General features: G+C 39.0%; 1 protein-coding gene across 1 annotated transcript in view; it reads right to left on the bottom strand.

Annotated features, from left to right (window-relative positions):
• Positions 1-24,949, bottom strand: part of LOC136875368 (dynein beta chain, ciliary) — a 782,313-nt gene that overhangs the window by 609,330 nt on the left and 148,034 nt on the right. The window contains exon 12 of the mRNA XM_067148948.2: positions 8,386-8,581. Within this exon, the coding sequence (XP_067005049.2) occupies positions 8,386-8,581 (196 nt within the window). The remainder of the gene's footprint in view (positions 1-8,385; positions 8,582-24,949) is intronic.

Below are 24,949 nucleotides of genomic sequence, written 5' to 3'. Positions count from 1 at the left end.
TAGAAAAACGTACTGATGCCTTCAAAATGTCCCTGTATCGCCGTCCCTTGCGGATATCCTGGGTAATGAAAATCCTCAATGCCGAGGTTCTTCGTCGGATGAAAAAGCAAAAAGAACTACTGCTCACCATAAAACAGAGGAAAACACAATACCTAGGACATATCATGAGAGGTGAGAGGTATCAGTTATTACACCTTATTATTGAAGGAAAGATACGGGGGAAGAGATCTGTTGGGTGAAGAAGAAATTCATGGCTGAAAGACCTTCGAAGATGGCACTGCTGTACTTCAGAAGTGGCATTCCACTCTGTGCTGTCAAGATCAGAGCTAGTTACGTGGATCACCAACCTCCACTCGGAGATGGCATCTTAAGAAGAAGAATAAGAAGAATTCACGGGTTCTATTTCTTTATAAACTGTCTCACTGGAAGCTGGTCTTCAGACTCCATTTACTTGATAACTTTTATTTAAACAGGTTCTCACTATTCTCCTTTCTAACTTGAGTATTCTATCTATTGCAACTGTGTTTGTTGTTTGGAATAATGTTTCATGTGCATATGTAATTTGTGACTGGGTGACTGTTTTGTAGTGTTTCAATTTGGTTGCTGTTGAGACACACTTTTTATTATATGTATTCTTGGTAACATGCTGTGCTGTAACCAGTTTATCTATTCAATTTTGCCATGCTGGTTTCTCGTTCAGGTTGTATGTGATTATTTCACCTAAATATTTTAATTTTTCCACAATTTTTATTTCTTGGTCTCCCAGCTTAATTTTGTTTGCAGGTGGAAGTTGAGTTAGCATAATTTATGTTTTTTCAAATGAAAGTTTCAAACCAATATTTTGAGCTATTTCCTGTAAAGATTTTATTTGTTGTTTTCCTAAGTATCATTGGCCAGAAGAGCTAGATCATCAGCAAATCCTAGAAAGTTCAAATGTATGTTATCCTTCTGGGTTCCAATTTTTATATTTTTCGAGTTGTTCTTGTACCATTCCCTCACAATGTACTCTAGTGCACAGTTAAAAAGAAGAGGTAACAATCTGTCACCCTATCTTAAACCAATTGTTACCAAGAATGGTTCAGAAAGTATTCCTCGGAACTTAATTTTAGAAATTGTATTAGTTAGAGTAAGTTCAATCAATCTGATTACCTTTGGGTGAAGTCCAAAATCTCTTAAAATTGTTAATAATGATGGTCTGTGGATAGAGTCGTAAGCTTTCTTGAAATCTATAAACGTTACAAAGTGTGGGTACTGAAACAAATATAAAGCAAACTCCATGGTGCTACAGCCCTGTTGAGTTTTGGTGTACCAAGTGACCACTTGTAAGCCCAAAGTCATCAGGTTAAAAGGAGAAGCATGTTCAGCAAGACGAATACTCTTGGGGGTAATTCTTGGTGTTACTATCTGACGTTTCGATACAGCATCAGTTGTTCTCATGTAGGTTGAGTGGACCTCAAACTAGCCCTTATATTCAGGTGAAAAAAATCCCTAACCTGTAACCAAACCTGAGCCTCCATGCAAGTAGCAGACTCGATACCCCTAGACCATAGTATTGCCATGACTATTGAAAACCTTGAAAAAAAATTTGTTGCATTTTGTAAGCAGGAAAAATAAGGTAACCTATATGACTGCCTTCATGACAAAAGCACTGCCTATACTGTACCAGTAAAAGAGCCCAACTCTCAGATTAAATTTTAAAGTAGCATGAATATAGTTCTCAGGGCGAAAAACTGGATTAATTGTAGCTAGGGCTCGGTACAGGAGGTAGGAGCCTATCTACAGAAAAACTTTGACTCTGATTGCACAAGAGTTTATTCAAATAAGTCATGAATTTGCACATCACATCTAAGTAGAAATGGATTGTCTTCCTCGTATTCCAATAGTATGGCTCGGGTTCTCCAGCTCACCAAGCCAAGCTGGTTGAAGCACGTTCCAGAAGACTCCAGGGATTCCAGGGACTCCAGATACTCCAGACAGAGGCAGCTGGACTGTCTGGATTGACGGCAAGTAGAGATGTCTCGAACTCTGAGGCCCGGGTTGAACCCCGGTGATCCAGGCGATGCTATAGATAGTCATGTACAACTTCAGCCCAATGAGACTGAGAGGATTGATGTTCCCAAGGTCACTAGTAGCACTGAGTCCATGAAAACCTTGGATGATCAACTTATAAGCAGAGTTCTTGATAATTGTACATCAAGACTTCCAACACTCCTAAAACGATATGAGTGGTATTAATAATTTTAGAGTTCATCACTAGGAAAATCCTCGTCCCTGAATAACTTTTGGCAATGAAAAATACAAGTCCCTTCTTGTGAAATTATAGTTAAACTCAAAGTTCATTACTGGCGAAGGTGCAAGTCTTTGCCTAAACTCGAATGAAAAACACAAGTCCATTCACTTGGAAGTCTGAATATATTTAAAGTTAATCACTGGTGAAATTCATAAAGTCTTTGAGTGACCACTGATGGAAACACAAGTCCTTCCACATAAATAAATTCACTGACGAAATTTATAAGTCTTTTAAACCAACACTGGCAAATGTACAAGTCTTTGAGTAAATGTAAGTGAAATCCTAACTTCGTTTAAAGCCGTTGGAAAGTTAAAGTTCATCACTAGCAATGTTAATCAATCACTGTCTATTAGAAGGATGAGTTCCTCAACAGTCGCAAATATTCCACGTAAATAATACAAGTCCATTTCACGAACACTTAGAAAAATTCCAATCTCGAATACTCGTAAATAATACAAGTCCATTCAATGATCACGTAGAAAAGTTCTGGTCTCGAACACATGAAAATAATACAAGTCCATTCAGCGAACACTTAGAAAAATTCCAGCTTCGAAGACATGTAAATAATACAGGTCCATTTAGTGAACACTTAGAAAAATTCCAGCTTCGAAGACGCGTAAATAATACAACTCCATTTAGTGAACACTTAGAAAAGTTTCAGTCTCGAAGGCACGTAAATAATACAAGTCCATTCAATTAACACTTGTAAATATTCTAAGTTCAATTACGAAGACTTAGAAAATTTTCTACAACACTCGTAGTCTTATGAGTCCGCTTTATAGTACTTGGAAGAATCGTCTTCTCACACTTGTATAATGACAGAGTTCCATGATGATAGTAGCAGCAAGAGTGTCCCCGCTGACTACTCAGCTGAGACTGTGTGAATAGGCTACAGTAGGTCCTCCTTTTATTCGATTCGGGACATCTACGTCATAATACGGTTTGATTGAATATCTCCCGAATCCCTCGATGGATTTGCTTGAAACTCGAGCATTGGGACATTTAGGTGATCCCAAACAAGATGACATATCGCTCGACTTGCTAGCATCATTATTATAGAAATTTCAAAATTTTCTCCATCGAACTCTCTAGAAAAAGTGACGTGGAATCCAGAAAATACCAGTCAAGGCTGGTAACACGTGTTGAGACGAGCGGGCGGTCTAGCTAGCCCCTGTGGCTACGTCACAGCTCACAGTTGTCATACACTCGCTAGCTGGTCCTCGCTGCTGGTAAACAAACCAGGCGCGCTCGGAACATTACGCGTGGTAAATAAACGTAACTTATGCTCAATAAAGACTTATGTACAGGTCGTAACCGGTACAATACATTACATTTGTTTCTACTTTGTAAGAAAAATATAGCAAGTATGGAATAATTAAAAAGAGGTTGCTAACAACATTTTAAAATTTTGATTTTTTCATATTATTGTGTTGTTTGAACATTTATGGTACATGTAGATCCTAGCAGCCAGCCTGCAGTCTAGGGGTAGCGTGCTTGCCTCTTACCCAGAGGTCCCTAGTTTTTTTACTGGGATTTTTACCTGGATCTGAAGGCTGGTTCAAGGTCCGCTCAGCCTGCCTGATCACGATTGACGGTGAGGTAGCAGCCCTGGTCTAGAAAGTCAAGAATAATTGGCCAACAGGATTTGTCACACTGACCACGTTGTACCAGGGGGGGTCTCTTCCCGCATCGCGCTCACTAGTTTCTCTCCCTGGCCGCCTTCTGTGTGACATCATGTGATATGTGCTCATAACTTCTGAACCATTCATGCAAATAATGTCCTGACAAGGTTATTGTAATCCTTATAAAATACTGGAGGAGGTCAAACAATTTATTTTCAAGAGGAACTCGAGGATAATATCAAAATATTTATTTAATTTTAAGGAGTTCTTTTTACCACGGACTAGAGCACAAAATCGCTTCTAGAGGGCAGCCGGTTAGAAATGGGTATGTGCCATCGCAGACTCTTTTATAGTTGTTTCTATACTCTACAATTCGTACGCTTACACTTGGGGTCTATCGTTGATGGTTCACGCAGCGTAAGCCAAGAAAGCAAGTGACCGACCGACAGATATTTTTGTCTCTTTCTACGTATTTACTGTATATCAGATCACGGATACTGTATTATTTCACGAGCCTCAAAATATATTCAGAAATATAAGTTTTATTGGCACATAAAAATGTTAATGTTATTAGTTTTACGTCCCACTAACTTTGAATTTGAGCACCTTCACTACCGGACTAAGACAGGATCGAACCTGCCAAGTTGAGTTAAGAAGGCCAGCGCTCTACCATCTGAGTTGCTACTCAGCCCAGCTATTAGCATATAATAATTTTATAGTGATTCACTACGTGAACAGGGTTCGTGTTGTCAGTATCTGAAGTAGAACCACTGTACTGATTAAAATGCAGTCAACATATTATGGAAACGTATGTGGCGCTATAAATTCTCGGTTTAAAAATATGTACTCCCCATGGAGTCACAATATGAAAAATGGCTTTCATGGCTGCAGATCTTATGATCACGGAAATAGAACCAGCTGGGATTACGTATTTTTAAATGGAGAATTCACTTCTCCTTTAGCAGGTTAGCAATCCCTATTTGCTAACATGGCGGGACCATGCGCTTGGTCTGCCACTGCTAAGCAGAGTCCTAGAGGGGCATGCCAATCCAGCTGATGAGTCCAAATGGCACGTCTGGGCGAAACTCTGCAAATGCACACGGCCTAACCACCCAAAAGCTGGTTCTATTCCCTTGATCATAAGATTGTACAAATCTTTCTATAACCCGTGAACCGTATGACCAAGGATATCAAACTACAAGACATACTGACTTAGCGGAAATGAAGGCTTTGTTAGGTCTCTTGTACCTTTCTGGTATATGTAAGACAAACTATTTGAACACAACAGACTTATGGAAAACTAATGGTACATCAATTGAGATGGTTTGGCTCACTATGTCACTAGAGAGGTTTAGGTTTCTGCTGAGGCATATTAGATATGACAACAAAGAAACGAGATTGCACCGACAAGAAACAGATAAATTGGCTGCAATTTGGGATGTATTTGACATTTTTGTGGCAAATTGTCAAGCTAACTACACCCCATCTGAATATACGACTGCTGACGAAAAACTTGAGGTTTTCAGGGGAAGATGTGGCTTTCACCAATACATCCGAAGCAATAAATATGGGATTAAAATCTATGCATTAGTATGAGCTAAAATGTTTTATACATCAAACCTTGAGGTGTATGTTGGTAAACAGCTCGATGGCCCATATTCTGTTGATAAACAGCGCAAAAGCAGTAGTTGAAAGATTAGTGAAACCTATTGCCAATACAGGTAGGAATGTGACCATGGACAAATGGTTCACCAGCATAGAATTATCTGAAAGTTTGTTGAAAAACCATAAATTGACTTTACTTGGTGCTATAAGAATCCTAAATCCTAAAGCTAATATGATGTGAAGAATTTTCTTAGAAACACTGGTATTCAATTTAATTGGAGATCGTCTAAAAAGAAGATCCACAGTCAAAAAAGTTCCAAGACTGTAAACATCTGTAAACATTCCAGCTGAGAATGCATGAGAAAGCATGAATTTCTGGAAGGCAAAAATAGACCTGTCAGCTCCAGCATGTCTGAGTTCCAGGAAAATTCCACCCTAGTATCATACATTCCCACAAAAGGCAAAATGTGCTGCTTTTATCCACAATGCATTGTGATAACAAAGTTGACCCCAGCAATGATAAACCTGAAATGATCATGTTGTATAATGACATGAAAGGGGATGTGGTTGATAAGCTTAGTGCAGGGTATAACTGTGCCAGGCAAACTTAGCGGTGGCCTATGTGAACATTGCTGCTATATATGCTTTTGTGATAATGAACAGCAACAATCCTTAAGCTAATATGATGAGAAGAATTTTCTTAGAAACACTGGTATTCAATTTAATTGGAGATCGTCTAAAAAGAAGATCCACAGTCAAGAAAGTTCCAAGACTGCACTGAATGAGAATTCAAGAGATCTGTAAACATTCCAGCTGAGAACGTGCTGGTGCCTGCACAGGAAAAAGAACGTGCATGGTCTGTGTGCAGACTGTGAGTCAAAGAAAAATGGTAAAACAAAATACAAGTGCTGTTTGTGTGGGAAGTTCATGTGCTTGGAGCACATTGTGGTTGTTTGTCCAACTTGTTCTGAAAATAAGGAATGAACATGGTGATCGACTGTGACTGTGAATTGTTCGTTGCATCTTTGTAAGAACTGTACTATCCAAGTTTTGTAGTTAATCATTAGGAGTATTTCTGTGTTTGTTTTCTAGCTGATCATTAAGAGTATTTATTTCGGTGTTTGTGTCCCTTGACAATGGTAAATTTATTTATTTACTTTTCCTCATTATTGTCAACAGTAACAATGCAAGGCTTAGTAATCAATTTTTGTAATGTGCTTTCTCTTTATTAACCCGCAAGTGGTCGCTAGCCGAAATGTAACGTGAGTGGTCGCGCGTGAGACTTTCTCTCACACTAAAATAAATATGCCATATTTCACAGTTTTGTGGGGCGTAAGGCTGAAATTTACTACTGAAATGAAATGCAATTTCTACCTTATATAGTTTAGATAAAAATGAAATGATAGGTTGTGAGAGAGAGAGAGAGAGAGAGATGGCGTATGGCTTTTAGCGCCGGGAGTGTCTGAGGACAAGTTCGGCTCGCCAGATGCAGGTCTTTTGATTTGACGCCCGTAGGCGACCTGCTCGTCATGGTGAGGATGAAATGATGATGAAGACGACAGATACACCCAGCCCCCGTGTCAGCGAAATTAACCAATTAAGGTTAAAATTCCCGACCCCGCCGGGAATCGAACTTCTGTGACCAAAGGCCAGCACACTAACCATTTAGCCATAGAGCCGGACATGATTAGCTGTTTATTAAAGGCACAAATTACTACTTAAACTAACATATGCAATGTACATAAAAATAACTTCTGTCCTGAAGTTGTAAAAAATTAAATCTCACACATGCATTATATCTAGTAATATTTACATACAAAGCAAGGTTTCTGAACACAATAACATTTTCAAAAACAAGAAGTGCTCATAATACAAGTACTAATGCGTACAACAGTAGTAAGTTTCCAGCTCCACTTCAAAATAACACCAACGTCATTAGTAGCGTAAAACTCTCACGCAGCGTGTACGGACACATAGGAACCTTTGTTCCGAATAGGGGAGGGGGTGCTTACCCTTCAAATGTGAATCGCTCTACTCACGACAGTTATAAACTCAGCTAGAAGAGGGAACAGTCACCTACCTTTCATCACTGTGAAGTAATATCACAATAAAAAATAATGTGAGATAATTAAATAAAAAACCACCTATTCAATACTTTCCACGTTTAATGTGGTTATTATCTACATGATTTTATGTAGACTTATTTGGTCAGGTACATGTTTCACCCATTATTTTGGGCATCTTCAGCCTGTAAACAACCTTTAGGTCAAGGTTTGGGACCTTTTTAACCAATATAAACATACTAATATACTAATATATACACTATATACGACATATACATTATATACAATATATATACAAACATAAGTCAATACAGTAAAGTTTTTTGGTCCTAATCTATCTAATATCGTTTTTGAAGATGCTGAGGTTCTTGAATTTTGTCCTGCAGAAGTTGTTTAATATGCCAGTAAATCTACCGATGTGAAGACGAGGTATTTGAGAACCTTCAAATACCAGCGGACAGAGCCCGTACCAACCCGCCATTTCAAGGTCAAAAGGCCAGGCAAGAAAGGTAGCTCGGAAAATGAAATGCTAGACTTCGTAATGTGTACATTATTATCATGTTCTGACTGATTTATACAAGACTGCACCAAGTGCAAAGGTACTGATAGAGATAGAAGGTGTCAATGTGTAGTGAAGGAGGTCAACACTCAGAAGGTGCTATTGATCTTCTTGAACTTTCATGACTTCTCTCCCTCTTTCTAACAAAAAACAATAGGTTTGCTGAGTTACTCATTTACAGTTATATACAGTTACTTATGTCCAAATCTTCCACTTAATATTAATATAACATGTTTATTCCTTTACCTGATCATCAAAGTTAAGCTGGAGCAGCAGAGTCTTGGAATCTCGTATCATCAACGTCTTGGCTAGGTTATATTGACATTTCTCTGGAACAGTAACTGCCCAATTGGAGAAGACATGCTTCTCAAATGAGTCCAGAAGCTCCAGCATTTCATCGTACTTGTCCAGCACATAGAATGCAGTGGGGCACTCTACAATTCTGTCAGAACATCCATCATTTAATGAGACTATTTTCAACAAGTATATACTGTAAATTATTATTAACAAGGTTTACAAAGTTTAACTACAAAGTCATAAGCTCCACCAATAAAGCAAGAAATGATGAGTGAGGATATATGAATAAGGAAGACAAACTAACTTAAGGCTGAAGTGAGTTAGTTTATCCCTTGAATTTATAAGCATTTGAGAATGTTAAGAAAACAGGAGAGGAGAGTAAGAAGAAAAAAGAGAAATTCAATATTGTACGATAATGGTCTTATATATCCTGGGAAAGTTAGGGATGTGGTCCCTTTCTCACACTTAATTGGTCCTAATTTAAAACACAATTACTATTAACAAGTACCCTTAAGTAATGCAACAAGATTATGATAATAATAATAATAATAATAATAATAATAATAATAATAATAATAATAATAATAATAATAATAATAATAATAATAATAATCCCCATGTGGGGATTTACCATTATCTCCATCGGGTGCGTCCCATTGGAATTGGGGAAGCTCGCTGGCTCTGCCGCCAGCAGAGTCAGAGGGTAGTAGGGAAATAAAATACCACCATGAAAAAAGAACTGGTCCCTTGCCTGGGTTACGGCGAAGACTGGTAAATGACCAGAAGCCAGAAAACATCTTGAGGCAACCTCTAGGGCTAACAACCCTAGTTGTAAAAGGATGCGTACCCGTCCAAAGCAAAGTCAAGTCAAAAAGCATGATGGCACAACATTTCAAGAAATATACCCCAGGGGGTAAATCTTCGGATAAATCCCTCGTCGTGAACGCCACGGCGCACGAGTCTCGTTCGGATTCTGGGGGAGACTCGACATCATGCAAGAGACGAGTCGGAGCGTCTCGGTGTACCCCGAAGAGTCAAAAGCTCAGGCCAAAATCTAAAACCTTTCTAGCAACTTTCAACATAAATTCACTTACACAAACTGGCAAGCTGAAAACCCTCACCAAAGCTCTTCACGAAAATCAGATATCCATAATGGCCCTACAGGAAACAAGGTACCCGGATGAAGAGATTTTTGAATCCGAAGGCTACCGATTTTTCAAGAGCAAAGCGCAAAGAGGAATCCTCAATGGAGCTGTGATGCTTGGAACCGCGTTTGCTGTTAGAACCAAGATCCTTAAATCGGTTGCAAATTTCGAACCTGTAAATGACAGATTGTCTATACTCACAATTAAATGCGTGAACAAAACCTACGCCCTAGTTAACGCACATGCTCCTACAAACGATAAGAACAAGTCTGATCCAGATGAAGTTGATAATTTCTGGGACCTACTGGATGAAAAATTAAACGAAATCCCCAAACACCATGTCAAGCTTCTTTTGGGTGACTTCAATGCCCAACTAGGTCGTGAACAGAAGTACAAGAAAGTTATAGGAAATTACCCTGCTCACAAAAGAACCAATCCCAATGGCAAAAGACTGGTGTCCATTTGCGAAAATCACAACCTGCAGGTCATGTCGACCCACTTTTGCCATCTACCCAGAAAGCAAATGACTTGGCGTTCTCCCGTCCAAACTCTTGGAGAGTTCCAAATTGATCATGTTGCAATCTCCAGGAGAAACAGCCCTGAGATTATGAATGTCAAGGTAAAGAAAGGCATCAATGTGGCCTCAGATCACTATATGTCTCTTATCAAATTCAAACCAATTCCCGCAAACACAAGGAAGACAACCAAACAGATCACACGCTTCGACAATGATAAACTTCGGCAAAGGGTCGAGGAGTTCCAGGAGAAGGCTAGACCAAATGACTGTGACTTTAACAACGCCAAAAATCTCCTTGTTGAGGCCGCCAAAGACGTTGCAGAAATCAAGAGAAGCAAAAAGCATGCCTGGTGGAATGGTACATGCGAATCAGTCCTCCAAGAAAGACTCAATGCGTGAAAACAGTACTACTCTACGAAATCAGAAAATGATTGGGAAACCTACAAAACCCAACGTGCCCAAGCAGCTAGGGTGTTCAGAACTGAGAAACGTAAATACGAAAAATCTCTCATTGAAAAGATAGAACAAAACTTTAGGAAGAATGAAAGCAGAGAGTACTACAGGGCCTTCAAACGCAAACTCACTGGCTATAAACCACCATCTCTATGCTTTGAGCGAAAGGACGGCACTCTGGCGACATCAAATGAAGAAAATTGCAGCATTCTGGCAGACTACTTCAAGAATTTACTTAATTGCTCTAAACCGCAAAGCCCCATTGAGACCAAGGATCCCTTACTCAGGTACCCAGATTCCCGACCACCCGACAGAGATGAAATCAAGCGCCACATTGCCCATCTCAAAAATAACAAAGCGCCGGGGGAAGACTCAGTAGTAGCAGAACTATGGAAGTATGCCCCAGAGGAATCACTTGATATCTTGCAAAAGCAAATAGAAGAAATTTGGAACAAGGAGACCCTACCCGAAGATTGGAAAATAGCTTTGATCCATCCATTACACAAAAAAGGCAGCATGAAGAACATTAACAACTACAGAGGAATATCTTTGCTACCCGTGACTTACAAAATTCTATTACTTGCCATCCTGGAGCGTTTGGAAGCACGAGTCGAACATCAAATAGGTGAATACCAAGGAGGGTTCAGAAAAGGTCGCTCAACAGCCGAACAGATCCAAAATCTCAAAACGATCATCAGATATTGTGCACTAAGGTCCAAGCAGTATGTGTCTGTCTTTGTAGACTTTAAGAAAGCGTACGACTGCATTGACCGGGAAGTCCTGCTAAACATCTTAAATGAATTTGGAGTTGATTTGAAACTGCTGGCATTAATTAGAGCCACCCTGACCGATACAAAATCCAAGGTGAAGTTCCACGGATGTCTCTCGCATTCCTTTGACATCAAAACAGGAGTCCGACAAGGTGATGGGCTATCCCCGATACTCTTCAACTGTGTTCTTGAAAAGATCATCAGAACCTGGCAGGTGAGATTACAGGAAACCAACTACAGTGCATTGAGAATAGGAACCAAATCCAAGGGGATCGCAACAGACTGCTTAGCATTTGCCGATGATGTTGCTGTTCTCTCAAACGACATAGAAACCGCTAGAGCTCAAGTTGAAATTTTAAAGGACATTGCCGAACAAACTGGTTTGCAGATATCGTTTGAGAAAACGGAAGTAATGACTAACATCAAAGAGGCTCCACCAAAACTCCATACGAAATACGGGGACATCACCCGAGTAGACAAATTCAAATACCTGGGTGAGATAATCATGAAAAATGGACTGGACAAAGAAGCACTTCAGGAGCGAGTACGCAAACTGGAAATAGCCTACCAAACATCCCGCACAATCTACAACAAAAAATGCCTTTCCCGAAACACCAAGATACGTCACTATGAAACAGTTCTGAAGCCAGTAGTTCTATATGCAGCCAAAACCCTGTCTCTAAATGCCAACAAAGGACTCCTTGAAGAACTGGAGAAAAAAGAACGCAAAATTGTGAGAGGAATCTTGGGATCAAAGTACAGAAATGGAATCCATCAAAAGAGATCCAATGAGGAAGTCTACAGCAAAATAGAGAAAATTACCGACACAATCAGAAAAAGACGGGCACGGTTTTACGGTCATCTGAAAAGAATGGACGGAAGAAAGTTAACTAAAGAAATCTATCATTTTTTTGATTCAAACCCCAAAACCACAATTCCCTGGTTTAGAAATACCAAAGAAGACCTGCAAATGCTACATATCTCAGCTGAAGACGCCCTTAACAGAGATCTCTTCCGCAAGAAAATATTGACGAACAGGCTAAACCGAGACGAGCAACCGAAGAGAAGACACGGTGCCCCTTGGACAGAGGAGCGCAAGCAGGCCCACTCACAAAGAATGAGGGAAATTTGGGCTCTAAAGAAGGCCAAGTTCAGTGTCAAATGCAACAAGACTTAACATGGTCCTCGATGGCCCCAGCGAATTATATATATAATAATAATAATAATAATAATAATAATAATAATAATAATAATAATAATAATAATAATAATAATAATAATAATAATAATAATAATAATAATAATAATCCATTATCTAAAGGCTAAGCCTTGTTGCTGCAGCCACATCCCATGGTCTTCAGCAGTCCTTTTTATTGTGACATAGGAAGCAAAACCCAGCTGAGTGATTATGATCCTGAAGTATGAGAGACGTGGTCTTCCTCTTGACTTCTTCCCTAGGACCTTTCCTTCGAGGACATTCTGGAGAAAGGCGTCATGTCATAGGGCGTGTCAAAGAAATTTAGCTTTCCTTTGCTCTATTGAATAAATTAAGGTCCGTTTCTCATCAACTTCCTTCAAGATTTGGATATTAGTCTTTTTTTTCTGTCCAACTCATCCCTGTCAGTCTTCTCCAGAACCAGATTGTTTGTTTGTTTTCCCAAAGTCCAGGTCTCACAACCGTAAGTTAGCACACTCCAAACAAAGGTTTTAACAAATTTCTTCCTGGCTTCAATTCCTATGTGCTTATTTAACAATAGATTTTTCCTGTTTTGAAACACTTGTTTTGCCATAGCAGTTCTTCTTTTGACTTCTGCCAGGCACTGATTATCATTGGTAATAACAATACCCAGATAACAAAATTCTTTAAACTGATCTATTTTTTCACAGCCTAATTTAATGTTTGTTTTCAATTCAGTCTTCTTCTTTTGAACAATCATCATTTTCGTTTTCTTTGTGTTTATTTTTAGCCTGAACTTCTCTAACGTGTTGTTTAGTATACCGAGCATCCTAGTCATTTTGTGCTGTGAATCAGCTATCAATGCAATATCATCTGCAAAGTGAATACTATGAATTTGTTTACCATTAAAATTTATCCCTTTGGTTTTTCTTTTACTGTTCTAATAGCGAATTCTATGAAAACATTAAACAGATAAGGTGATAAGGGACACCCTCGCTGCACTCCTTTTCTTATTCTTGCTTCTCTTGTCATTCCATTGATGTTTATTTCTGTGCTTTGGGCTCTATACAGGTTAAAATCAAATAATAATAATAATAATAATAATAATAATAATAATAATAATAATAATAATAATAATAATAATAATAATAATAATAATAATATTAATATTAATAATAATAATAATAATAATAATAACAACAACAACAACAACAATAATTGAGCTTGATATCTACAATAGTTACCCATGGGTGAGAGAATATTGTTTTCAAGTTATACCTGTTATCGTACTTGCATCAAAATCATGTTATACTTCTTTAACCAAGGCCCACCATTTATCAGCTTTACTCTTCCTAATTGCGTTACGGAGTTCGCTCTTCGCTGACTTGTACTCCGCTGTGACTGTAGTATTCTCTGGACTGCCTCTCGTCCTCTGAGCCCTGTGTCAAAGTTGCAGACAATTCCTTCTCAGTTCAGCAATCTCTTTGGTCCACCAATACGCTGGGCGCTTGCTATTTCGTGGTCTCCTTCAGGACATTGAGACATTGCATGCTTGTTGGATTAGCTGCATGGTGATTTCAACACATACACCAATTGCTTCTTTCCCTCTACAACCAAAACTTTTTTCTGTTATGTTTTCCATTCCATTCCATATTACATCAAAAAACTTTTCCTTGTCGATACTGGCTAAGTTCAACCGTGCTGGCCTGCACAAAATGTTTCTTACTTGAGGGGATTCCTGGAGCAGTCAAAAGATGATATATTGGTGATCACACCCCATATAGTTTTCAATCACTTACCATTCAGTAATCTTAGGTGGAATATCCTCCGGCGAGAAGGTTATATCCGGTATTGTTCCCTGACATCCTGGCCGTCGAAATGTTGACACATTTCCAATGTTGTTGACCAGCAAACCCATTCTGGCTGCCATCTCCATTATACGTCATCTTCTGGAGTCTGTGGTATGCCCCATTCTGATGCTTGAGCATTAAAACCATCAGCGACCACTAGTCTATATTCCATATACAATGCATCCTCAAGGCCATCAAGTTTCATCTAAAAGTTGGGAACAGATTCATTTGGCATAAAATAACAGCTTACAGTAGTGATTGTCCAAATCTGTACCCAAACAAAACCATCTTTGCATCTGTGCTCTGTTACTGAAAACTTTCCTAGGTCTGGTATCCAAATTGCAGCTGTTCCAAGATTATCCACAAACCACCCTGGATGGTCCCTCACTTGATATGGTTTGCTAATAATAATGATGTCTGCTTCCATCTCATAAATCAGCTGTGTCATAAGGTCATTAGCTGTTTGACTCCTGTGCATGTTTGCTTGAAGGATTCGCATCATTTGCTGTGGTTTTTGGCCATTTTAACAGCTGTGCAAAATATTGTGCATGCAGCCAATCCAGGAACATGATTTTGTTTAGCTTCATTGACACCCTCGTCTGTACAAAGCATGCATCGCAGATTATTCTTTTTGCAGTCTACTGCCTTATGACCAGATTCTTAACACTTAAAACAGAGCCTACTTCTGTCAGGCCCTGTACAGTTTCTTGCCAGGTGTCCATATGATAGGCATCGAAAGCAGCGAGGTAACAAGGTTCTAGCATATACTCTGCGGTATAGCCATCCTATCTTAATTCTTCCTGCTTCCAGCAGTTTCTAAGCATCCTCATCTTTAGTTTCGAAGATGGCAAGTTTCTGTCCCCAGCTGTTTGGTTTTGTGATCGACATTTTCAGCTCTCTGTGGGGATTACGGGAATCTCGTCTTACAGATTCCTCCACATCTGAAGCAGTAGTGACGCCATCCATGTATTGAATCTCCAGTGTAGTTTGGGGGATTAAAGCCTTTACATCGCTATCTTGTCCGAGGGCATCTCTCAGAGAGGTGGTGATGATTTTTGTTTCAAGAGGAAGTTCAACTAGGTAATAATCCTCTCTGAACAAATTAGTGGAAAAGAAATTTAAAATAAAACAAAATTATATATTCAACAAAGAAATTTAGAAATACAGCACAAAATAAAACAAAAAATTATTGAATTAGGCCAAAAAATTACTAACGAATCAAAAGGGAAGTTGCATTCCCTGAATAGCAGTACACTTGTAATTTACACACCCTTCATTAATCCACTGTCGCACATAAAGAGGATTACATAAAATCAGCTTCATGGTCCGTATCGCACTTCAATAGAGCAATCTTATGTTAATTTTAAGGTCACTTCCTCTAAAGCATTACTTTGTCAATTTTATATATTTTTCATCTAAACAGTGTTATGTGGCTGAAGATGTTGATAATATACGAAACATGTACCACTTTTGACCATTAAAAATTGCCTTAAGCAATCATTGTATCGACTAGGTGGAAAATAAATAAATACTTAATTGTGAATCCATAAAGAGGATGATGAGATCAGCAGTAGTTGCGTCATTGGCTAGTATGCATTCAATTGTTTCCTGCAGGCTGAGGCTCCATCTTAGGCCAGAGAGATCAGTGGGCACCACAAGAACACACATGGTAGTTGTCTTCTTAATTGCTCCCAGCTTGTTCGGAGTTCGGATAGCTAGTCACTCCAATTCCCAGGACGCCAAGATGGTTCGACATAGCTAAGAACAAATATCTTTAGAAGGTACACTGATAGGTCTTGGAGGTAAAAGTACTGCTTCCTTTGCAGCTTCATCCGCAAGTTCATTTCCCGCAATCCGAATGTGGCTTGGAAGCCATGTGAAAGTGATTCTGGTGCCAGTGTCACACAACTTGGCTAGAAGGTCATGAATCCGCTGTACCAGTGGGTGTTGCGAGAAACAGGTTTCAATGGACTGCAGAGAGCTTAACGAGTCAATAGACGTAAGAAAGTGGTTTCTTCTGTCACCAAACGCAAACTGCAGACCTTCTAAGATGGCGTAAAACTCCACATTATACATGCTACATTCACTAGGAAGCGAGATCTTCGTGCTCATATCATCAATGACGAAAGAGCAACCATCATTTTCTCCAAATTTAGAACCATCCGTGAAGATACGTTTCACGGCCGGATATTGGTGAATGAAGTCCTGGAAATACCTCCAATAAACGGAGGATTCCGTGTTCACCTGTGGTCCACAGAACAGATCTGGACGAATATACGGTCACGGAACCACGGAGGTACGTCACTAAAAGTTTGTTCAAGGCAACCCCTGATATCTATATTTAAATCACGACACAAGCTATCAATTTGAAACCCAACTGGTGATGTGGCATACGGTACTAAAGATGCATTGATAGCTTGGATGTAGCGGCATTTCACGAATTCTAGTAGCGTACATGAGGAGTAACTGCTGCCTCCTTATTCATAAAGATGGAACTCCTGCTTCAGCGAGTAGGCTGGGAATGTGGCTAGTACAGAAAGCTTCCGTTGTCAGCCTTACTCCACTATGGTGAATACTGTTTAAAAGACTCAGCGTAGATTATGATGCTGAGCCATAAGCTGCACTTCAATAGTCAATTCGGGAGAGGACCGTTGCTATATAATAATGTAGCAGCACCTCACGGTCAGCCCCCATGAAGTGCCGCTGAGAAACTTAAGCATGTTAAGTCTCTTCATGCAGGCAACCTTTAACTGATGGATGTGGGGCTGCCATGTTAGATTCTTATCAAAAAAGAGACCCAGGAATCTGCAAGTGTCTACCACTGGTAAGACACTGTTTCGTAAGCGGAGCTCTGGTTCGGGATGCACAAGCCGATGTCGACAGAAGTGTACAACTGAGGTTTTTGATGCTGAAAATCGAAAACCACTTTGCAGGGCCCATCTGTCAACTCAGTTAAAAGCTTGCTGTAGCTGTCTCTCAGCAAATGCCACCCTTCTGAAGCTGTAATGTAGAGTAGTCTACATACAGTGATGGAATGACTGCAGGCCCAGCAGCGGCAACTATGCCATTGATGGCGTTAGTGAACAGCGTGACACTCAGTACCGATCCCTGAGGTATTCCATTTTCCTGTACGTAATATTGAGAAAAAGCATTCCTTATTCGGACTCGAAAGAGCTGGAGGGACATGAAGTTCTCAATAAACGTTAGCAAATTTCCCCAAAATCTCCATTGGTGTAGAGTGAAGAGGATTCCATATCGCCAGGTAGTATCGTAAGCTTTCTGCAGGTCAAAAAACATGCTACCAGGTGTTCTTTCTGATAAAAGGCCTCCTGAATGGCGCTCTCCAGTCTGACCAGATGATCGGTGGCAGGGCGCTGAGAGCAGAAACCAAACTGGTGGTTAAACAAGAGACCTTTCTTTCCATGGCCCACACAAGATGCCAGTTAACCATCCTTTCAAATAGCTTACAAAGGCCATCTGTAAGGCATATTGGCCTATAACTATCCAGGAGTTTTGGATCATTACCTGGTTTGGGAATTGGTATCACAATTCCCTCATGCCATTGAGATGAAAACACTCCCTCACCCCATATTCTGTTGAATAGGATGAGAATATTATTGCAATATCTGTCACTCAAATGCTTAAGAAATTTGATTGTGGATTTTGTCCGGTCCAGGAGCCATGCCTCTGCTTTGCACGAGTGCACTCCGCAACTCCCACTCCGTGAAAGGCACATTGTAGGGATTTGAGGCACTAGAGGTGAAAGAGAGATGGTGTGCCTTTGCTTCATGTTTACTTGGTAAAAATGCAGGGTCATATCTCTCACAGCTGGATGTATCTGCGAAATGTGACACGATGTGTTCTGCAGTGACTGAAGTAATCATGACAATACCTCCATTAACGGAGATACCGGGGACTGGGGGCACATTCTGTACTCTGACAATACGGCGGAGTTTTGTCCATACTTGTGATGAAGGAGTATGTGCCGTCATGGAAAACACATACTTTTCCCACATAGCTTTCTTACTTTCTCGAATCCCCTTCGCGTGCAGTTGCTTAAATGTGTTATGATCGGCCATCGAAGGATTCCAACGATAATGCTTAAAAGCCCGTCGGCGATCATGTATGGCTGCTGCTATTTCATCTGTCCACCATGGGTTCCGGCAATGAATACCAGACGAGGAAGGAATTGTTTCCTCTGCAGCAGCCAAAATTCCAGTAGTAATGGAAGAAACATGGTCGCCAACAGATTCCAGCATATCATCGGCCATCACTGCACGTTTGGAAAATTCACTGAAGTAACCAGTGCTTGGGTACTTTGGGCTGTCTTTGAATCAAGATATATAGAATTATCGGGAAGTGGTCACTATCACAGTGGTCGTCGTGTATTTGCTACCGTAGCAGGGGAACTAGCACAAGGCTTCACAAAGTGACATCCAGGTGTGAGAATGTGCCGTGTGCGCTGCTGAAATGTGTCAGTTCCCCTGTATTAAGCACACAAAGATCGAACCAGTTGATCAGTCGCTCAAGCATCCTCCACGTAGTACAGGAAGGCGGAGGACCCCAGAGTGTGTTACGGGCGTTCAGGTCTCCTAGCATGAGGAAAGGAGAAGGTAAGTGAGCGATAAAATCTTGTAGCGCACGCATTTCAAGATCGTAGTCCGGTGATATCTCCCTGGTTTCAATCTGTGTTGTTTTATTGAATTCAAAAAGAATGCCTGCAACTCTTGTTTTGCGGATAGATTGGATGCCTGCTCCACTGTCTTCCGGCTTCACCCTGTTCCTGATATCCTTCAAAACATCATAGAAAGTCTTACCGTTGATTGGTTTGATGATTATGGCTTCTGAACGACTCCTTGGTTTAGAATAAGGTAGTTTTCCACTCTCGCTAACCGCCTTACCTTCAAGATCGTTTCCTGCCAGTTTCATTGGAATATCTTCATGCTTCCTATCCTCACTCTTCTTCTTTCTCTTCTTCTTGGATAGAAACATTTCCCATTTTCCTTGGTCTTCCTCCATGTCATTTGTCACTGGTAATGTCCTGGACAATTCCTTGTTCTCCGTGGTAGTTGATCTCTGCTTTAGTTCTTCTGTAGATTTCTTCCATGACATCCTACATGGTGCTTCTTCCAAATTCATGAGGCCATTTTTTTATTTCCATTTTTAGATTCTTAAGAGGAATAGCCATGACGTGATTCAATAGTGATCTAGCAGTCTCAAGATGCACCTCTCCTTCATACTGATTCTCTGTTATCTGCCAACTGATGTAATCAATCATATTTAAGTCAATACTCCTACCGTTTCTGCCATTGTGGATGCTTTCCCTTGATCTTCACTGTATCACACTGAATCTCTGCTTTTGCCATCGTGCCAATGAGGGAGTCTAATTGTCCGCTAGGAGCGCTTGCACTAGAAAAATGATCGTCTCTCTACTGCAATGCTACTTCTGCGTGATTTTGATCTTTGGCAAGATGGCTGCTCATAGCAAGATTATTTCACCACAAGCTTTTCAATGTTTCACTTGACATTTTGTCGTTCCAACATTTGTAAAGAAACGCATCTACCATACAATGGAGTTTAAAATAACTATTCAAACTTGTTTCGATAAGTACATTCACAATATAAAACCAGCTGTGAAGTTCACACGTACTTTAATAATAATAATAATAATAATAATAATAATAATAATAATAATAATAATAATAATAATAATAATAATAATAATAAATGAAAAAGGAAAATCCACAGCCAGTTTCAAGTCAGTGACCGGGTTAGGAATGGAATGAATGAACCCCCATCTAGCAGCGAGGATAGGAAAAGTGCCGGTTTCCGAAGCCTGTCACACTCCTCTGGGGCAATGATAAATGATTGACACATGAAATGTTAATGGAGAGTGTTGCTGGAATGAAAGATGACAGGGAAAACTGGAGTATCCGGAGAAAAAGCTGTCCTGCCTCCGCTTTGTCCAGCACAAATCTCACATGGAGTGACTGGGATCTGAACCATGGTATCCAGCGGTGAGAGGCCAGCGCGCTGCCACCTGAGCCACGGAGGCTCAATAATAATAATAATAATAATAATAATAATAATAATAATAATAATAATAATAATAATAATAATAATAATAATAATAATAAAATTTTGTTCAATTCAAATAGCGTAAACACCAGTAGCATTTTCAGTAAGTCAGGAGTATATAAAGTGTCTTGCCAAGACTGCGAAGAAAAGTATATAGGACAGTCGGGAAGTAGTGTGTCGGTACGGTATAAAGAGCATGTGAATGCACAAAGACATTCTAGATACTCTGCTATGTGCGAACACATACACAAAAATAATCATCACTTCAATAATATTGAACGGGACATGGTTCTATTACACCTGCTAAACAAAGGTAAACAAATTAATACCCTTGAAAAGTTAGAAATTTACATGTTACAAAAATTTGATAATGAAAATAGCCTTAACGAGCACATGGCAGAGGATAACCAATTGTTTAAATTGGTGACCCAATACGCGAGAGCAAAAGAGAAGGAAGAAAAGCGCATAAGAAGGGAAGTATGACGTTAACACACAGGGGCAGTACTCTCCCCTTCTCCGACCATTCTCCGAGCCTCCCACTGCAACTCCGCAATCAGTCGCCAAACAACCTCAGCCGCTTTTATATATCCTTAATAGTTATATGACAGCCTCACGTACTACTTGTATCATTATATTGGTAAGATTTAATAATTTTATCGTTGCATTCTCATTTTGTTTGTTATAGTCTTCCGATTATAGTTTCTATTTTACTTTTCCCTCTTACAGATCATTTTAAGGTCACATCACCTGGCTGCATAACACGCCCATTAACGGATGGTTTCGGCTTAACAAGTTTTTGCACCATTCTTTTATTCTTAACTCCAATTGAATTTTACAAGAAATCATCGGATCATCAAGTACACAGTGATATAATGCCACAACAAGAACACAGTGCTCAATATTTTAATGCATACAGACTTTGTTCTATTGTGTTTTATCGTATTTGACTAGGTGGAATTTAATTCCATGTATCCACATTTTGATTTTTAAAATGTTAAATTGTATTGGCAATAGTTTTGGATTTCTTAATGGGGGGCCCCCCCTTTTTATTAGGTCTTTTTGTGTACAGGAATTTTAATTTGACTAGCTGACGAAGGTAATGTATATAAATTCCCTAAACATGTACTAGACTTATATAAATATAAATAATTAATATTTAGTATTGACTAGGCGGACCATACACCTACATATTTGTTGTGATCGAGTCTATACGGATCAAATACCAGCCACTATGGTCAAGATTATTAATAGTAATCAATCACATGCCGTTCAGTTGAGGTACTAGTTTCGGCACTAAACTTGTGCCATCATCAGCCAACGAGTCAAATCAGGTGAACACAATAACTAAAAATTATTTTAAAACACACTGTAACACCTACATAGATGAATATTAAATAAAATACGATACATGATAATATTGCACTTCAGTATAAAATCCTTTTAAAATGACGGTGACTGTGACTCCATTGTTTTGAACATATGGTGGTTGATCCAGCTTGTATGTCTTTAGTTCATTGTTCTTGTTAAAATTACGCTGCAGAGTTTAAAGTCATATGAAGTTGACACTTTGTTTGACCTGTGGTTTGGTTCTGAAAATAAACGTGCATTTGGTGGACTTGGTTAGACCCAAAGAATTAATTCTCACTTCAATATGGGGTTTTTTGGAACCTGGAGAAGAAATTAAAAGCTGAATTAGGCAAAAGATAGGAAGCAAAGACTAAAAAGAAAAAAGAAAGACTAAAAAGAAAAATCAAGAAATAACGGGAAACGACTAGAAATGAACTCAGCCTGTTTGATTGGCGGACGGAGCTGGACTGATGGATGGAATCGTGAGGTTAAGGGCTAAGAAAGAAGTAAGTATAAATAACCACCTAATCGATACTTTATTAATGCCTCAGGCAAAATTGAATAAAATTAAAACTTACAGGACATGTTTCGACCACTTAGTGGTCCTCTTCAGCTGTATAAATAAAGAACTGAAAAGAAAAACATTGACAATAAGCACAAATAAAAGTTCTTTGGAGACTCCTTTGATAAAAATGGAGGTCGTCAGAATAGGTCATCTTGCCTTCCGTTCTTGTTTGGAAAAGATGTTTATTCTGCGCTGTCTAGAGGGTTTGTCTTTGAGCGCGACCTGGTGAAGTAATGATGTGATAGAGTTTGACAGTTCATGGAAAGCTCTGGAGAGAAGGGAAGTAGAGTTTCATCGTCATCTAAAATAACATGTGAGGGAGGAGGGAGATTGGGCTGTGCTTCTGCGATGTCGTGTTTGATTATATCTCTTGTTCGTCTAGTCTGTTTCATGTCTACCCATTCTAAGTATTTGCTAATATTCTCATATAAGATGTTTTTATGCTCGTTGTTTTCGTTGAGATTCTCTTCACCGTTTTCCAATTTATCAAGAACGATGTGGATGTTTTCCAGGTTGTTCATAAGATTACCTTTATTAATCATACAGATAATTTGAAGGTCCTGTTTTATATTGGTGAATTTGTGGTTGGACTCTTTCATATGGGATCCCATGGCAGAGAATCTTTTGTATCTGTCAGCATTGACGTGTTCTTGATATCTAATTGGGAAGTTCCTTCCAGATTGTCCCACGTAAGTTTTTTTACATTGAGCACAAGTCAGCTTATAAATACCCGATTCCTGGAATTCGTCATCTTTAAGTTTATTAGCTTTATTATGACTAAAGAACCTATGTTTCGTGTTGTTGTTTGTAGAGAAGGCTACCTTGGTATTGTGTTTCTTGAATAAGTTGGTGATTTCGTAAATCTTCGGGTTATTAAAGGTGAATTTTACATATCCTTTTTCTTTTTCTGAATGCTGTTAAAGTTTAATTTGTTGTTGGTATTTGCATTTAATGATGATTTTATTGATGAATTTCAAACTGAAACCATTATGTAGAGCCTGTTGACGAATGAAAGAAAGTTTCTGTCTGTTTCTGTTAGCGGAATTTCAAAGGCTCTGTTGACGAAACTATAATAAGCTGATTTCTTTTACAAGATGGGATGTAAAGAATCACTTTTGATTGTAGTCGGGGTAAAAGTGGGTTTCCTGTATATTTTAATTTGGAAATGGTTGTCTTTACGAATTGTTTGGATATCCAGAAAATTGAGTATGCTTTTCTCTTCTTCTTCAGCTGTAAATTTTATGTTTGGGTCTAAATTATTCAAAGTATTAAGGATACTGTGAATATCATTTATTTCCTTGTTAATTATGGCATACGTATCATCAACATATCGAAGCCAGAGATCGAGCATTCAGAAAAAGAAAAAGGATATGTAAAATTCACCTTTAATAACCCGAAGATTTACGAAATCACCAACTTATTCAAGAAACACAATACCAAGGTAGCCTTCTCTACAAACAACAACACGAAACATAGGTTCTTTAGTCATAATAAAGCTAATAAACTTAAAGATGACGAATTCCAGGAATCGGGTATTTATAAGCTGACTTGTGCTCAATGTAAAAAAACTTACGTGGGACAATCTGGAAGGAACTTCTCAATTAGATATCAAGAACACGTCAATGCTGAAAGATACAAAAGATTCTCTGCCATGGGATCCCATATGAAAGAGTCCAACCACAAATTCACCAATATAAAACAGGACCTTCAAATTATCTGTATGATTAATAAAGGTAATCTTATGAACAACCTGGAAAACATCCACATCGTTCTTGATAAATTGGAAAACGGTGAAGAGAATCTCAACGAAAACAACGAGCATAAAAACATCTTATATGAGAATATTAGCAAATACTTAGAATGGGTAGACATGAAACAGACTAGACGAACAAGAGATATAATCAAACACGACATCGCAGAAGCACAGCCCAATCTCCCTCCTCCCTCACATGTTATTTTAGATGACGATGAAACTCTACTTCCCTTCCTCCAGAGCTTTCCATGAACTGTCAAACTGTATCACATCGTTACTTCACCAGGTCGCGCTCAAAGACAGACCCTCTAGACAGCGCAGAATAAACATCTTTTCCAAACAAGAACGAAAGGCAAGATGACCTATTCTGACGACCTCCATTTTTATCAAAGGAGTCTCCAAAGAACTTTTATTTGTGCTTATTGTCAATGTTTTTCTTTTCAGTTCTTTATTTATACAGTTGAAGAGGACCACTAAGTGGTCGAAACATGTCCTGTAAGTTTTAATTTTATTCAATTTTGCCTGAGGCATTAATAAAGTATCGATTAGGTGGTTATTTATACTTACTTCTTGATTAAACATCGATACGGTCATGAAATGGACAACTTGTAATAAGTTAAGGGCTAAGGCGGAGGGGAGGGGTAGAGGCGGAGCAACTGTCAGAGATCTAAGGTTGAGCAGAGGGATGTAGTAGTGGGGTAACTGATGAGGATATATATTACGTATGGTTTGAAATATCGAGTTGTTTTTAGGCGGTCTAATATTTTTTAACCATGTAATTAAGAGATCAAAAAAGAATATTATATTTCTCAGAAATTTCATTTAAATTATAGTTAGGGTTGAAATATTGATTGCAAT

Source organism: Anabrus simplex, chromosome 1 (assembly GCF_040414725.1).
Source record: "Anabrus simplex isolate iqAnaSimp1 chromosome 1, ASM4041472v1, whole genome shotgun sequence".
Classification (NCBI taxonomy): domain Eukaryota; kingdom Metazoa; phylum Arthropoda; class Insecta; order Orthoptera; family Tettigoniidae; genus Anabrus; species Anabrus simplex.
Note: the sequence above shows the minus strand (reverse complement) of the source record. Positions and strands in the feature narration are given on the sequence as shown.